Here is a 14,170-nt window from a genome sequence, read left to right on the forward strand (position 1 = left end):
GTGCTCGTTCTTTCCTTGTGGATAATCAGCCAAAAAAACCGAGTCAGTGAATATGAATTTTCGATATGTATCCCCGTCGAGCGACTTTCGTATTTCGTGAAAGTGGCTCCTCGAAATCATGTTCTTGACGGCTAATTTTTGCTCGCGAGAGCAGTCTGCATCGAAAGGAAGTGTCAATTGACGGTTTAATGCGCGCGTTAAGAGACTAAAATTATAGTAGTGTGCACGGATCGCCCATATTTCATATTAAAAACTATTTTCTAACTTGTCACCGATATTTTGTGGCATAAAGAGGTGAGAATCACTGGTCGAAGCAAGCAACAAGTGGTCTTTGAGTGTTGAGGGATGGGAAAAGCTTATAGTCAGCTTTGAACCACGCTTCGTCGATGTGTGCTATCTTACCTGTGTTCATTACGAGAAAAAAGATGGTCGGCAACTTTTCAAAGAGCAAGAATAATAAGAATTTAAAAGGCAAGTATAATAAAGAACATTTATCACGGATTGAATATTGTACATTTTTACATTAAAACACAATATATTTAATAGTTATATTTGAATTTTTTGAATTTTTGAAACATTCTTGAAAAATTTCGTACCAATCATTGTCGAGTTTCTATATCCGAATAGAAAACTGAATATTATTCATTACAATTTATGATACAATTATAACAAAATAAAAAAATTGTTAAAAATGCAATATTTGTAATTATTTTTTAATATTTAAATTAACATTAATCTTTTAAATTTATTTTGGAAAATTAAAAATTTTCGATTAATGCGCATTATTTATAATACTTTACGAGTCGAATGTCATTTTTGACGTAAAAATTATTTTTTATTTCAGCAATTATGTAAAAATTCTTTGAAACGCATTTACTAAACAATAAATCATAATGTCTGTACGTAACTAATATTGAATTTGAGTTTAAATTAAAGTTTTGAAATAAATTGCGATTAAGTTAGATTAGATTTGAATTAGATTACAATTAAATTTTAAAAGTTTCCTAAAATAAAAATTAATATTTTTGATTACTCACTAAATATTATCAAAAAATAAAAAAATAAAAAATGTTTAATAAAGCAGGAAACTGAATTTTAGTTATAATTTATAATGATATAATTGTACAAAATGCAAATTATTTATAAATACTTCGATTATATTTCTTATATTTAAATCAATATTTTTTCTTTAAACGCATATATATGCGCTTGATTACTTTCAAAAAATTTTTCTAGATACTGAACAATTTAATGGCCATAATTCGAGTAACTTTAATACGCAAAAAATTGATTTATTCTTATTATCTGCATAATATAGACATAATTATATCAAAGATAGCAGATATGAAATATTGAAGTATACTCTCACTCCTGGTATGGAAATAATTAAGAAGTATATGCACTGTACTTTCTATCAACTAATTTCTACGAATTTTGGTAAAAGATATTTAATTTAATATTTTAATTTAATATTTAAATTAATATTTAAATTAAGACATTACATCGCAACACTATATAACATACATAAAAACTTGATATCTAGAAAATCAAAGATCAAGATATCTAGAAAAATGATTCTTAAATCTTTTTTTAGAAATTCTTCTTTATGTTGCACAGGAAATATGAATTATGATAGTTGAAAAATTGTGAACAAGTATTATCTATTTACTTATAAATATATCTTTAAAAAAAAATAATAAATGAATAATAATAACAAATGTATTTATTATGAATATTAATGATTGCGATTATTTTTCGAAAGTTTTATTCGAAAGTTAATTCGTCTTTTTTTATTTTCCAAACATTTTTTTCATGATTCGATTTTTTAATTTTCAGTATTTGTTTCTTTATTCTATATAAATTTTTCTACATTTTATTTCATACTATATTTTTATGTTTCTTTTACTATTTATTTAAAATAAATTGTATTATATGATTTTTACCAATACAATAATAAAAATTATTCTGAAATAAATAATATGTAAAGATATTCTAATAAATATATATATAATTCTGGATATAATTTTTCTATAAAAAATAGTTCTTCTACAAAATTTTAATAAACTGAAAATATGATTACTTTAATATCCGAACATCTTTTATATTTATATTTTCACAAATTATTGAAATATTTGTTTTGTACATTCTTAATTAAGATGTAATTTTTTTTTAAAAAATCATCATTGAATATTACATGATTTCAATTTTCAATATTTTATAAAACAATAGTTTTCAATATTTGTCAGCTTCTTAATATCAATTTCAAAAAAAAATTTTAATTTATTATGAATTTATTTCGAATAAAATTATATTTAAATATTAAATCATTAGCATAAAATAAGATTTAGAAAGAATTACAATTTTTTAAATATATTTATAATTATAATTAAACGAATAATATAATATTAATTTTAATAGAAATATGTTATGTACATATACATACATATATATTGGTTAATTAACATATTCTCAGTCGCTGACGTAAATTCACATCATTTTTATTTTTACTCCTGTATAAAATTAAATATTTACTTTCTATTAATTTATGATGAATATGTTTTTTAAATTTTATTATTATTTATTAATTAAAAATTTATTTCTAATGTCAAATGTTATAATTTTCGTTGTTTTAGTGATAGAAATCTGTGATAATTTTTAAACGTTAATCAAATCTCAATTTTTTTTAATTTCAGTTTTATTTAAATTACCATATTTTAAATAATATAAATATATAAAAATGATTTATAAATATATAAAATTTCAAAAATCTTATAAAATTTTTATCCAGAAGTTTTTTTGATTAAACTCCAATATATTATTTTATTAGATATACTTTATAAAGAATTTACAAAAAGACAAAAAGAATTCACGTTTACAGAGATATATCATTGATTCTATTATTTCATCGCTTTATACATTTGTGAATCGTGCATCTGTTATACACATTAAAATATAAACAGCATTAAAATATAATATAACATTTGGCTGTCTCATCGTTCGCAAATTAAAACGATGAGCATTGCAATTATTATGTTTGAGAGAAAAATTATTTATATGAATAAAAATATAAGAAACAGTATTAGAACAATACATTACAAAAATTATTGAAAATTATTAGTCAATTACTGTAACAATTATCGAAAAATTAATAGATGAATAGTATCGTTTACCTATTTGATCGTTTCTTATATATAATAATTTCATAGATTAGAAACAGACAAGAAGATCGGTTTTATAAATTTATTTTAATATTTATCCATATCCGAATTTAATAAGACGTGTTAGACATCTGTTTGGATATCGTGTAAATATCAAACAAATAATCTTTAAATAACTTAATATAAAGAAAAGTTCCTTTAAAAGAAGTTAATCCTTTTAAAATTTAAATATCTTTTTTGAAATACATTAACTTATTGATTAATATTTTAATTATTAATTATTAATTGAAGTATATCAATAATACGTATTATTATTTATAAATATTTATATTATTTATAAATATATGATCCATATTCGGTCATCTAATTAATCTTATTATTCACAGGTTGAAATATCAGATATAGCAATTAGCTATTTCGATAGTGGAACGATCCATCGGCAAATCAGCGAGCCATAAACTACTTAACACGAGGAGCAGCGAGAAATGTTACTTTCGTTTTTCTCGGGGAAATCGTGTTTGACCGAGCAACGGTTGCAAGAATTGCAGGAAAAGTGTTGTAAGGCTGCGAACGAGCAACCTGATGGAACGATCGAGTTGGCAAGAAAAAATTGAGCGAATTCATTAAAGGCGACGAGAACAAGTCACGAGACATATATTTATAACGAAAAAGAACGATTAGAACGGAAAAGCAAGTAAAGAAAAACGAAATTTGGAATCTGTTAAAATATTGTTCGCTCTCGATGGATAAAAATTCATTTTCTACAAAGAATACGCCAATGAGAATTGAATGGAGGAAAGTTAAAGTTTATATAAAAGATTCTTCCATCATTTCATGTAATTTTTTTTGATTTAATATTTTGAAGATAAGTATCGATGTACCGAATAAAAAGACTGAGTCATTAGACAAATAAAAATCTCATTTTAAGGAAAAAAGAACAACTGTTCATTGTATTATAGAATAAACGTAGACATTGACTAGATCATATTTTTGTAATTTATAAATGAGAAACTACAAAGAAGACTTTGTTTTTCTATGTTTTTTTATATAACTTTTGTATAATAATTCATAGGAACGAATAGTAAATTACATATTTTAAATTGAGACCGCATTTTAAAATAATGTGTAAACATATTAATTTTTCATTATTGCGATATTCAATGGTGAAAATCATCTTTATTTATAAAGAAACAATACTACGAGTTGTACGTGTTGGAAAGATGCAAACTGCAAAAATCAAATAATCAAGAAGATCTATATAATAAATTTTTTAAAAATCAACAACTATTAATTATTAAAGATTTTTTAAAAATCGCACAACGAAAAATTTTATTGTAATACATTTTATATTAGAAAATACTCGATCAATCTTTATGATCTCAAAGACAACAAATTCACATACAAAACATGGCTATGGATGGAGAAGAAACGATACCAGGATCTCCTTGGTACACGAAATTCTTCGAATATTGGAAGAACAGGAATCGAGTAGGTCCTGGTAAGGTGGAACTTCCCGATTGTGATTTCTTTAACGTTGGACCGCGGCGAACTTTGAGGATTCTTAAACCAACCTTGAAAAGTGGATGGTATTACGAGAACACCAACGAGAGGCCGGAATCCATCATCGACAATTTCTTCACCCGTTGGTCCAGAAGGCCTCATTCGTCCGGAAACTGTAGATGCTCGTTTCGACAATCGAAACGAGTGAGTACAGCCGAGGAACAAATCATTTCCGACGAATTGAATAGGATTAGAACTAGCCTTTGCGAGGCAGAGAAAAACGAGCGCGCGATAGAGGAGCTCGAGCAAAGAGTGTCGGTGAATTTGCAGAAACTGCAGGTCACTGGTCCCGAGAACGAGCCAATCAAAGTAGAGGAAAAGAGTGTTCTTGTGACGAACGTGATCAACGAGATTAACGATACAAAGGATGAACAGACGGAAGAACAAACGATCAAAAATAAAATCGTGAAAGATCTGGAGAAGTATATCAACGTGTTGCTCGAGGAGATATTGGATGATACGGTGAAATATGTCGCAGGCGCGGGCGATACGCTTATCAAGGATGTAAGAAGCTCTAAGAAAAAGAACGACTGTTTAACGTTGCGGCGATTGAACAAGGATAAAGAGGATACGAATGGAAGGATGAGATCGATGAATCAGGAATCCTGTGGCAACGAGGAATCGTTCAACGATATCAGTTTCTCATTTCATCCGGAGAGGATCAAAAAGAACGAGGAGGAGGGATCGACGCGAAAGAGCGAGGTGTTGAACGGCGGTAACGAGGGATACGTGAACCGTGGATTCATCGGATCGACCAACGATCCTGATTCATTGGACTTCTATTTGAGACGACCGATCGGCACGGAAGTTACTCTGGAGCAACTGGATTGTATCGATTCGGGTATAAACAGCGTAGAAACGATCGAGTTCCAACCGGATCAGGAGCCGAGCCTGGAGCAATCCTTGTTGAAGATCATCGACGAGAAGCTCGGTAGAACGGCTTTGAGGAATAGTTGGGAGGACTTGAGTACAGATGGTCAGGGGAACTATGCTCAGGGCCAGCCGACAAAGAGAACGGACGAGATGGTGATTCCAAGAAGTGGAGAGCAGTTGAGCAACGATCAAGGCACCGGGAGATCGGAGGTCACCGGGAAGAATGATGCGGAAAGGAGCGAGCCTCAGGATTCGAGCGTTCAAACCACCGGTGGAATCGATATCTCGACGGATAATCTCGAGAGTGGCGTGCCCGCGGTAGATCTGAAGGAGCTGGGGGAAACTGTTAACGAGCCCAGTTTCGAGAAACTGCGGCTGGAATTCAAGGACAACAGCAACGAGTCGTCCTTCAGGACTAAAAAGGGTAACGCGATCGCGATGCTGCGGGAAAAGTTCACCGCGAATCCGATCGACGAGCCTGACCGATGCTCTTTGGAAAAGTGCAGCTGGAACGAGAAAATGGGCACATTCGAGATGAAGAAGGAAGCCGTGTCCATCGAGCTCGAGGATTACAGGAAGACGTGGCCGAACATCGAGGAAAGCGCCACTTCGACCTGTTACGAGCAAAATCCTCGGGATCTGATCACGTTTCGAAAGAACCGGAAGCCGATTATCGTATTCTTGCACGGATTTGGCTCATCGGCGGATATCTTCGAGCATCAGCTTCAATATTTCTCCTCTTTGGGCTATCCATGTATCGCGCCTGATATGCTGGGACATGGAATGAGCTCGGCACCTGATCGATCCAGGGATTATCATTTTAACAAGCTGCTCAAGGATTTGGATACTATATTGTGTCATTATGCTTTCAAACCTGGCCAGAAATGTGTCCTGGTTGCACACAATTATGGGTAATTATTTCATTTTTATTTTTGATTTTTTGAGGGAAGGAGAAAATAATGTTGTAGTGATTTGATATATTTTGCTTATTTTTTAGTTAAAGGAAGTGTTTATGAAATGAGCATGTAATTCCCTTTTCATTATTTCTTATTCGATAATTTTTCTCTTCAATTGGAATAAATTAAAAAAAAAGAAGAAATAGAGTTATTTCTCGTCTATTTCATTTATAGAGAATTAATGAATTAAATTCTAATATATTCAAGCTATGAATCACATGATATTGCTATTAGTTAGTATAAATAGGCACATAATGTCCCTGAATAGCAGACAATTGTCGCGTGCATTCACTTATTACGAAAGAAATCATTTCATGGTCGAAATCATCAGTATCGTCTTAGTGATATCTTTAAGCGATCATTTTATAATTATCAAATAAAAAAAATTAAAATAAATAAAAAGTAATTCTAAAAAAAAAAAATAAAAAAAAAACATTTAAAAGAATTGAATTTGAACAGAAATTATTCGTTTGCTAAATATTTTATCGAATATTTTACGTAGATATTTGCATATTTTGTATATATTTTATACACTTTTGAAACTTCAGGAATTTCATATATTATGAGAATTTTGATTTATCTCTTCTTATTTTATCAATTGTAATTAAAAAAAGAATAATATGAATATATATCGAAATTTCTCGACGAAGAAAAAGAAAAAAAGATCGATTGACAATTGAAATCGAACAAGGGTCAATCGTACACTTGATTCCACTTCTAATAATAATAATTGAACTCCGGAGGAATGCAAATAACCTCAATTATGTCCTCGTTCATTACCATTGTAAAATTATTTGATCATGACTAGTAGAAAACGTGGTCCATAATCGCATAATTTATCTTGGACCATTTAAAAGTATCCCGATGTAATTACGGGATATATACAAGATACCACATTTCCTTATCGGATATCTCTTCGATGATTATAAAATTCCTTGACGTTTGAATCGTTTGCGCGTCCAATCCGATCGGTTGCACGCATTTACCCGCGCAAAATAGCTAATGGGCAAACCTGAACGCGTATTTAATCCGCGTTCCACGAGTTCTTCAAATTCGTAAGGGTGATCGATTTATTTTTACGTCCCCTGTGAACATCTGAACGTTTTACTTTGTACGCCGTATCTTCATACTTAAACGCTTTTTGTGATCGATCATTCTTCCTCTTGAGAGCATTGCAATTTATCCTCTGTGTGATGTGTATAAGTTGATGGAAGAGATGCGAGGCGAAGAGTGAATTCTGTCGAGCGTCAAATGTTCGTGTTTTTAGTTACTGGAATAAATAGGTTGAAAGAAATATCGTGGGACAAAGGAATGGAGATCTTTTTATTGAGATTTAAGATCTCTTTATTTAAAATATTCTCCGTAGCATTTCAAGATATACATGAAAACTGAACTTTTTCATCATTTTCTTAAATTTAATTTTAGAAATGTAGGATTTTTTAATTTTTTAAAGTATTGATAGAATTTAAATATATTTCAATTTATTATTTTTTTTATTTAATATTTTTTTTATTAAATATATTTTGAGAAATGCAATAAATGCTAAAAGAGATATTTTAATTAAAGAAAGTAGTACAAATTAGATATTGATATTTAACAACTTATAGTTTTACTTTTAAATATAGATCAACGCGTGTTAAAGCAGATACAAAATCATTTGAATTACAAATTTTGCGACGTGCATTTCATATCACTTAATCCATAACGATTTGCTTTTGAAATTAGAAAATAATTATCTAAGCTTAATCTTCGGTTGATATTAAGTATATTAGTATTTTATTAACGATATTTTGTTCTCAGTTCGGCGATAGGGGAAGGGAAAAAAGAGTGAAAAAAGCAGAAAAAGATTTGCAAGTTGCAACATATGGCAGACATATCGCTTTTCCCTTATCTGGACATTATCGTAAATCTTCGAGACGGTATCAGGCAGAGATTCACGTAAAACGCATCTAATAATTTGTATTAAAAAAATATGTAAACGATTTTATTTCTTTGCATTGTTTTTTAATGATATTCTGCTGATAGTGAAAAACACTATTTTATCAGAACCTTTTATCGATTACTTGTATCATCTATAATTGAATATTTTGCAACAACTGTTCTTATAGTATTTTTTTCTTATATTCTTAGATTCTTCTATTTTTTAATATTTACATCAAGTTTGGATCTTAATTTACATATATATACTTAAATTTCCAGAACCTTGGGAAAAAAAACAGCTGAGGATTCAATATACTCAAGAAAAAACGACGTAATTTCCTAATGATTTTATTCATGTTTTACGAAAGCCTTTTAATTTTTTTTTTTATAATATGTAAATCGTTAATGAATACGGTTATTCAGCTCGCCATCAAGTCCTACACAAGACGATGCCGTAATAACGAAATATGTTCTATTATCTGGATAATCGTCCGCACGATATTGCAACACAACGTGTAGGCTGAGTCCACATACAGTATATACAGTTCAATAGCCGTTTTGTTATAAAAATTAACATTTGTATCCTACACAGATTGCAACAATCAGTTAAGATCACAATAAATGCGTTTGTGAGTATAAATTATACAAGGAAAGAACATTTATGCGATAGAATAAAAGAGATTTCTAGAATTTATTAATGAGTTTTTCGAAAAACTGTCGATAAAGAATTGCATATACAATTTTCGTGTTAATTTTTAGCAATAATGAACTATTGTATATTATATAATCTATTATATTAGTTTTTTTGTTTATTTATTTATAGATTTTATAAAGTTGCATATTATAATTTTTAATTTCTTCAATATTTTTTTATTTTTTTAATCTTATCTTTAGGCTTATTTTATCTATTTAAAAATTCAATTTTAATAATGGCTCTAAACTTAGAGTTAAAATGAGATCTTTTTAGGAATACAATTATTATTTATTGAACTATAATCTATCACAAATGTGATTCAATATTATAAGATTTAATAAGATGAGAGATTAAGGAATACAATTTGAGATAAGCTGAGATTAAATAATATTTGTTTTTGAAATAAGATAATATTTGCATAATATTATATATAATTCGATTTAAATAATATGTAAATAATGAGTTATTTGTTAATTAGTTAAATATAATTTTTTAATTAATTATTTATATTGATAATTATATTTTAATTGAATAAGAAAATATATTTAATTTCGGAATTCATAAAAAAAGAGTTTTTATAATATATGTTTAATTAAATTTTAAAATTATTTCTCTGTAAAACATGAACAATATTATTTATTACATTTTGTTTTCAAATCTAATCTTAATAAATCAATTTATCTTATACACATACATAATTTTATGTAAAAAATATAAATTAAACTCAATTAATAAAGCTAAATTTGATGATGATCAAGATCAAACAAAATATAATTTTGGTAAAAATAAAATACATATTATATCAATATAGAAAGAGTATAACATATGCAAAAAATGAAACAGTTATTGCATAATTTTTTATTCATTACAGATGCAGTTTTGCGGCTGCTTTGGCCTGTAAATACGACAGTAGTATTCATCAGCTAGTCCTGATATCAGGAGGTGGTCCAACTCCTTTAGCAGCGCCTAGTACTGAAAGTGCTGGCCACTGTTGCCTCAGAGCTGTCTTGGCGCCTTTTTTAATGTGTGGCCTTCACAGAGATATATTATATTCTGCAAGGGGTCGTCAGCACCCTTATTGTGGCCCCGAACCATCTGAACAATGGCCTTCGCACATGAAATACGTTTTGGACGGCATGGTTTGGCCGGAAGGAGACTACGTGTTCCATAGAAGGATATGCACGCCGACACTTCTCATACATGGCTTAAGGGATAATAAAGTGTCGCTCGTGCAGGAATGCCAAATGGAAAGGGTATGTTGTAATGTTGTCAACATAATTTTGAATATTTGAATATCTTGAAATATGGAGCCGAAACTCGATTTTCAATTTGAGAATTTGAAGGAATCAAATAGTTCAAATTGTTTTAAGTGTTTAAGAAAGAATAGAAAAAAAATAATAAAATTTATAATTAATATAGTATATAAAAAAGAAATAAAAATAAAAGAAAAATATTTACAATTAATTTATATAAATTGATTTTTTAAAATTATTCAATTCTTTCGTAACATTCGAAACAATTTGAGCTACATATAATTATTAAAATTTCACATTTAAAATTTTTTTCAATATTTTTATTAATTTTAAAATATTTATCTTATCTTAGATTGCAAATATTTAAAGTTTCGACTCTCTCAAGATGTGTAATATAACAGCGATAATCTAAAAATAATTTTTATTTCGTTTTTTTTTAGTATTAATTGTAATTGTTACGTTTCGTATTTTAGACTATGGTGAAAGTTTTCCTCGAAGCCATTCCAACTGCTGGCCATACACCTATGACTGATTGCCCAGAGCAAGTCAATCATATGATACATTGTTTCATAGATTTGTGGAAAAATAAGAAATGGTAGCGATAAAATAATTAAATAAGTATGTTTACAAAACAGACAGTTTGTGGATCAGATATTATTATATAAGATTAAATTTAAATCAAGTTCTTAGTACGGGTATTTCACTCATTACATATGAAGAAGAAAAAAGTTATGGTGCCTTATGCTTAATCTGCTGCAACGAATTTAACGCATCGAAATAAAAAAAGATTAAGATCTATTGTACATAATCTATATTTCACATTGGTGAAAATTTGTTTGTATAGAATTCTATTTTATACAATTGAAATGAAGTAACCAAGTTTTCTTATAATTATTTTTTTATAAACATTTGTTTAATATTGTAAATGAAAAAAATACCGATAAGATACTCGTATCTGTAAAATTGTATAAGTTTGCAGAGTAACTGTGCCAAAACATGTACACGATTGTTAACCTGTTTTCTTTGAATTTTCGGATTTAAAGATTTGTTTGTAAATGAAATTGTAATATACAATGTAGAGGCTATGTAGTAGCGTATAAGTTATACCAAAGATGATTTATATAGTCTTATTTTATGTATTCTACCGGGAGTATAACTTATTCGTTTACAATAAAATTGTGTACAGATATTTGATTCGTTCATGATTACATTTATAAGTCTCATTTCGCGTGTTCCTTCGAACCTAATCAGTCGTATGTGTGTTTATATTCCGTCAAACACCATTTAATATCAACGATTTAGAAGTAATTTTTGATTGAGTGGATTTTCTGGAGATTTCATCCATTCCTTTTTTAATATTTGTTTTAATTGACTTAACCTCAGAGTAGGATTTTGTTCTTTAATAATAGGCATCATTCTTTCTTCAAAACTAGCATATGCAGCCTTTACACGTTTTTCTGGATGACGATCAATTTCTGTTTCTTTTGAACTATAAAAGAGAAAAATAATAATAAAATACTTTTAATAGTATAATATAAATACTATTATTCAAGAAGTTAATATAATAATCAATCTTACCTTAAAACGGATAAAGCTTCATCTATACCATGAGCAGTTTCACCTTCAATTGTTAACCTATTCAAATTCTCTTCAATTGGTTTTTCTTCTTCTCTTTTTTTCATTGCTGCTTGATTCCGTTTTTCTGTTGCAGCAACTATCTCTGCTCTAGTTACTTTAGCTGCAGGTTGTTTACCACCCACTTTTATATTTGCCATTTCCTTTTCAAGTAGAGCTTTCACTTCTGCTTTTTTTTCTAATTGTTGTTGACGTTTCTTTTCAAGTTCTTCCTGTAAAATGAATTATAAATTATGAAAATAAATTTCTCAAAATATTTAAAAATAATAAAGATGTATAGTTAATAAAAACAAATAAATATTCATATACTTGTTTTTGTTTTTTTTTCAATAACTGTTTATCGTCATCTTGCCAAGCTTTTTCTTCTGCTTCAAGAGCTTTCTTTGTATTCTCGGCCTCTTTTGCCGCTGCTTTTCTTGCCCGAGCAGCGACGGCTTTGCTATTTTCACCAACGAATTTTTTGGGCATATTGACCTATAAATTTTATTATAAATATAATTCAATCATGATAAAGTTTCTAATTATCATCTATTTAGTTATAATAACAGTATAAATTATAATATTATTCGCAATATTAAGTCTGAATAAAAAAATTTACAAAATCAAATATTTTAAAAATTCGCGGTAAAATAGTATTTCACTATGATTTAGTTGGCAGTATTGATACACGTGCGCAGACGTACTAGTTAGCCAAAGCTATTGAGGTTAAAGAATTATCGAAATCATTTTTAGTTACAATTAATTAAAATTAAAATATAGTTTAAGTGATTTATAAATTATAAATGATATATTACTCTAGAAATACATATCTATACGGAAAATTTTTGCAATATTTTACAAATATTCGTGAAATGTCGAAACAGGGATCAAAGAAAACTGGAAAAAATCAAAAAACTATAGTTAATGAGGTCAGTGAATAGTAAAAATCATATCTTACCGTTTCCGGCTGCGAGAATCAAAATTTAATGAGTGATCGAGATTTGATCACCTATTAAGAAAATAACATGACATTTTCTATCATACACCTTTTACTTATATTTAATACTACTAGATGTCGTTTGCGAATTTAAGAATGGCAACATTATATTTGCAATTCACTAGATATTTGTTAAAAAAATTGGCATTTTTTTCGAATTTAATGATGTATATATGTATTTTTGTTTAATTTGAATGAGAAATATATAAATACTATTAAACATTTTAATAATATAAAATAATATGCGATTAATATCGAAAATATATTTTAAATAAGTATATGATTAAAATTATATACTATATATATTATATATACTATATTATATTTCTTAATATATAATTATAGTGAATAGATAAATTTTGATAGGAAGTTAAAGGACCTATAAGTGTAGATAAAAATGGAAATGTTGCGATAAAAATACAAGCAAAACCTGGTGCGAAACATAATAATATAACAGGTGATGATGTATTACAATTTTTAAAATAGAATCAATGTTAAAAATAAAACCAGATATATATATAAAATGCAATTTTTTTATAGATATTTCTGAAAATGCAGTAGGCGTCGCAATATCCGCACCTCCAGTTGAAGGTGAAGCAAATACGGAACTCGTGAAATATATAGCGTCTGTATTGGGAATGAGAAAGTCCGATGTAACGTTAGATAGAGTTAGTTCAATATTTATTACTTAAATTTTCTTTTTAATTTGTTTTTAATTTAAATACTTATTTTTTATAGGGGTCTAAAAGTAGACAAAAGATTGTAGTAGTATCTGGAATATCAATGGAAAAAGTTTTGGAAAAATTAAAGGGAGAGATTGAAACTTGAAAGTAATAATAATTTACTATTAATACATTATTTTTTTCTTTCGTTATAATTACAGCTATTTTTTATATATAATGTTTTTTTTGATAAGTCATATTTACTTTGTATAAATATGGCAATCACATCAGCTTATCATATTTAATTTATAAAATAAAAAAATTATTTTATACAATTGTTAAGTAATAAAAATAATTTGTTAACAATATTATTTTCAAAAATTAAATATATGCATTAATAAAGTTATTTACTAATATATTCAAGCTTTCTTTTAATACATTTTTTTTTTTATTAAAAATATTATTTACAATATTTATTATATA

The 14,170-nt window shown here is 27.9% G+C and overlaps 3 protein-coding genes across 4 annotated transcripts; 2 read left to right on the forward strand and 1 right to left on the reverse strand.

Annotated features, from left to right (window-relative positions):
* Positions 1-3,546: 3,546 nt before the first annotated feature.
* On the forward strand, positions 3,547-11,603 carry LOC102674280. 2 transcript variants are annotated; one of them, XM_006623079.2, is made up of 3 exons: positions 3,547-6,502; positions 10,033-10,414; positions 10,888-11,603. In XM_006623079.2, exons 1-3 carry the CDS (start codon positions 4,566-4,568, stop codon positions 11,011-11,013), a joined length of 2,445 nt encoding a protein of 814 aa, XP_006623142.1. In that variant the 5' UTR covers positions 3,547-4,565; the 3' UTR covers positions 11,014-11,603. The 2 variants fall into 2 exon arrangements, with proteins under 2 accessions (XP_006623142.1, XP_031369822.1); XM_031513962.1 differs by lacking the exons at positions 10,033-10,414; positions 10,888-11,603 and adding an exon at positions 8,348-8,922.
* Positions 10,846-13,134, reverse strand: LOC102674145 (coiled-coil domain-containing protein 124). Its single transcript, XM_006623078.2, has 4 exons — positions 12,987-13,134; positions 12,359-12,523; positions 11,993-12,261; positions 10,846-11,903 (listed from the first exon to the last, which is right to left on the reverse strand). The coding sequence occupies exons 2-4, from the start codon at positions 12,515-12,517 to the stop codon at positions 11,705-11,707; spliced, it is 627 nt and encodes a 208-aa protein (XP_006623141.1). The 5' UTR covers positions 12,518-12,523; positions 12,987-13,134; the 3' UTR covers positions 10,846-11,704.
* On the forward strand, positions 12,700-14,073 carry LOC102674005 (UPF0235 protein C15orf40 homolog). Its single transcript, XM_031513963.1, has 4 exons — positions 12,700-12,957; positions 13,392-13,482; positions 13,566-13,693; positions 13,764-14,073. Exons 1-4 carry the CDS (start codon positions 12,832-12,834, stop codon positions 13,851-13,853), a joined length of 435 nt encoding a protein of 144 aa, XP_031369823.1. The 5' UTR covers positions 12,700-12,831; the 3' UTR covers positions 13,854-14,073.
* The last annotated feature ends 97 nt before the right edge of the window (positions 14,074-14,170 follow it).

The sequence above is a fragment of the Apis dorsata genome, unplaced genomic scaffold (assembly GCF_000469605.1).
Source record: "Apis dorsata unplaced genomic scaffold, Apis dorsata 1.3 scaffold_813, whole genome shotgun sequence".
In the NCBI taxonomy this organism is placed as follows: Eukaryota; Metazoa; Arthropoda; class Insecta; order Hymenoptera; family Apidae; genus Apis; species Apis dorsata.

Coding starts and splice junctions, on each gene's coding strand:
- LOC102674280 (XM_006623079.2), top strand. CDS start 4,566: ATGGCTATGGATGGAGAAGAAACGATACCAGGATCTCCTTGGTACACG. Junction 6,503..10,032: donor CTGGTTGCACACAATTATGG/GTAATTATTTCA, acceptor TATTCATTACAG/ATGCAGTTTTGCGGCTGCTT. Junction 10,415..10,887: donor AGGAATGCCAAATGGAAAGG/GTATGTTGTAAT, acceptor TTCGTATTTTAG/ACTATGGTGAAAGTTTTCCT.
- LOC102674145 (XM_006623078.2), bottom strand. CDS start 12,517: ATGCCCAAAAAATTCGTTGGTGAAAATAGCAAAGCCGTCGCTGCTCGG. Junction 12,262..12,358: donor TGAAAAAAAAACAAAAACAA/GTATATGAATAT, acceptor TTCATTTTACAG/GAAGAACTTGAAAAGAAACG. Junction 11,904..11,992: donor GAAGCTTTATCCGTTTTAAG/GTAAGATTGATT, acceptor TCTCTTTTATAG/TTCAAAAGAAACAGAAATTG.
- LOC102674005 (XM_031513963.1), top strand. CDS start 12,832: ATGATATATTACTCTAGAAATACATATCTATACGGAAAATTTTTGCAA. Junction 13,483..13,565: donor GAAACATAATAATATAACAG/GTGATGATGTAT, acceptor ATTTTTTTATAG/ATATTTCTGAAAATGCAGTA. Junction 13,694..13,763: donor CCGATGTAACGTTAGATAGA/GTTAGTTCAATA, acceptor TATTTTTTATAG/GGGTCTAAAAGTAGACAAAA.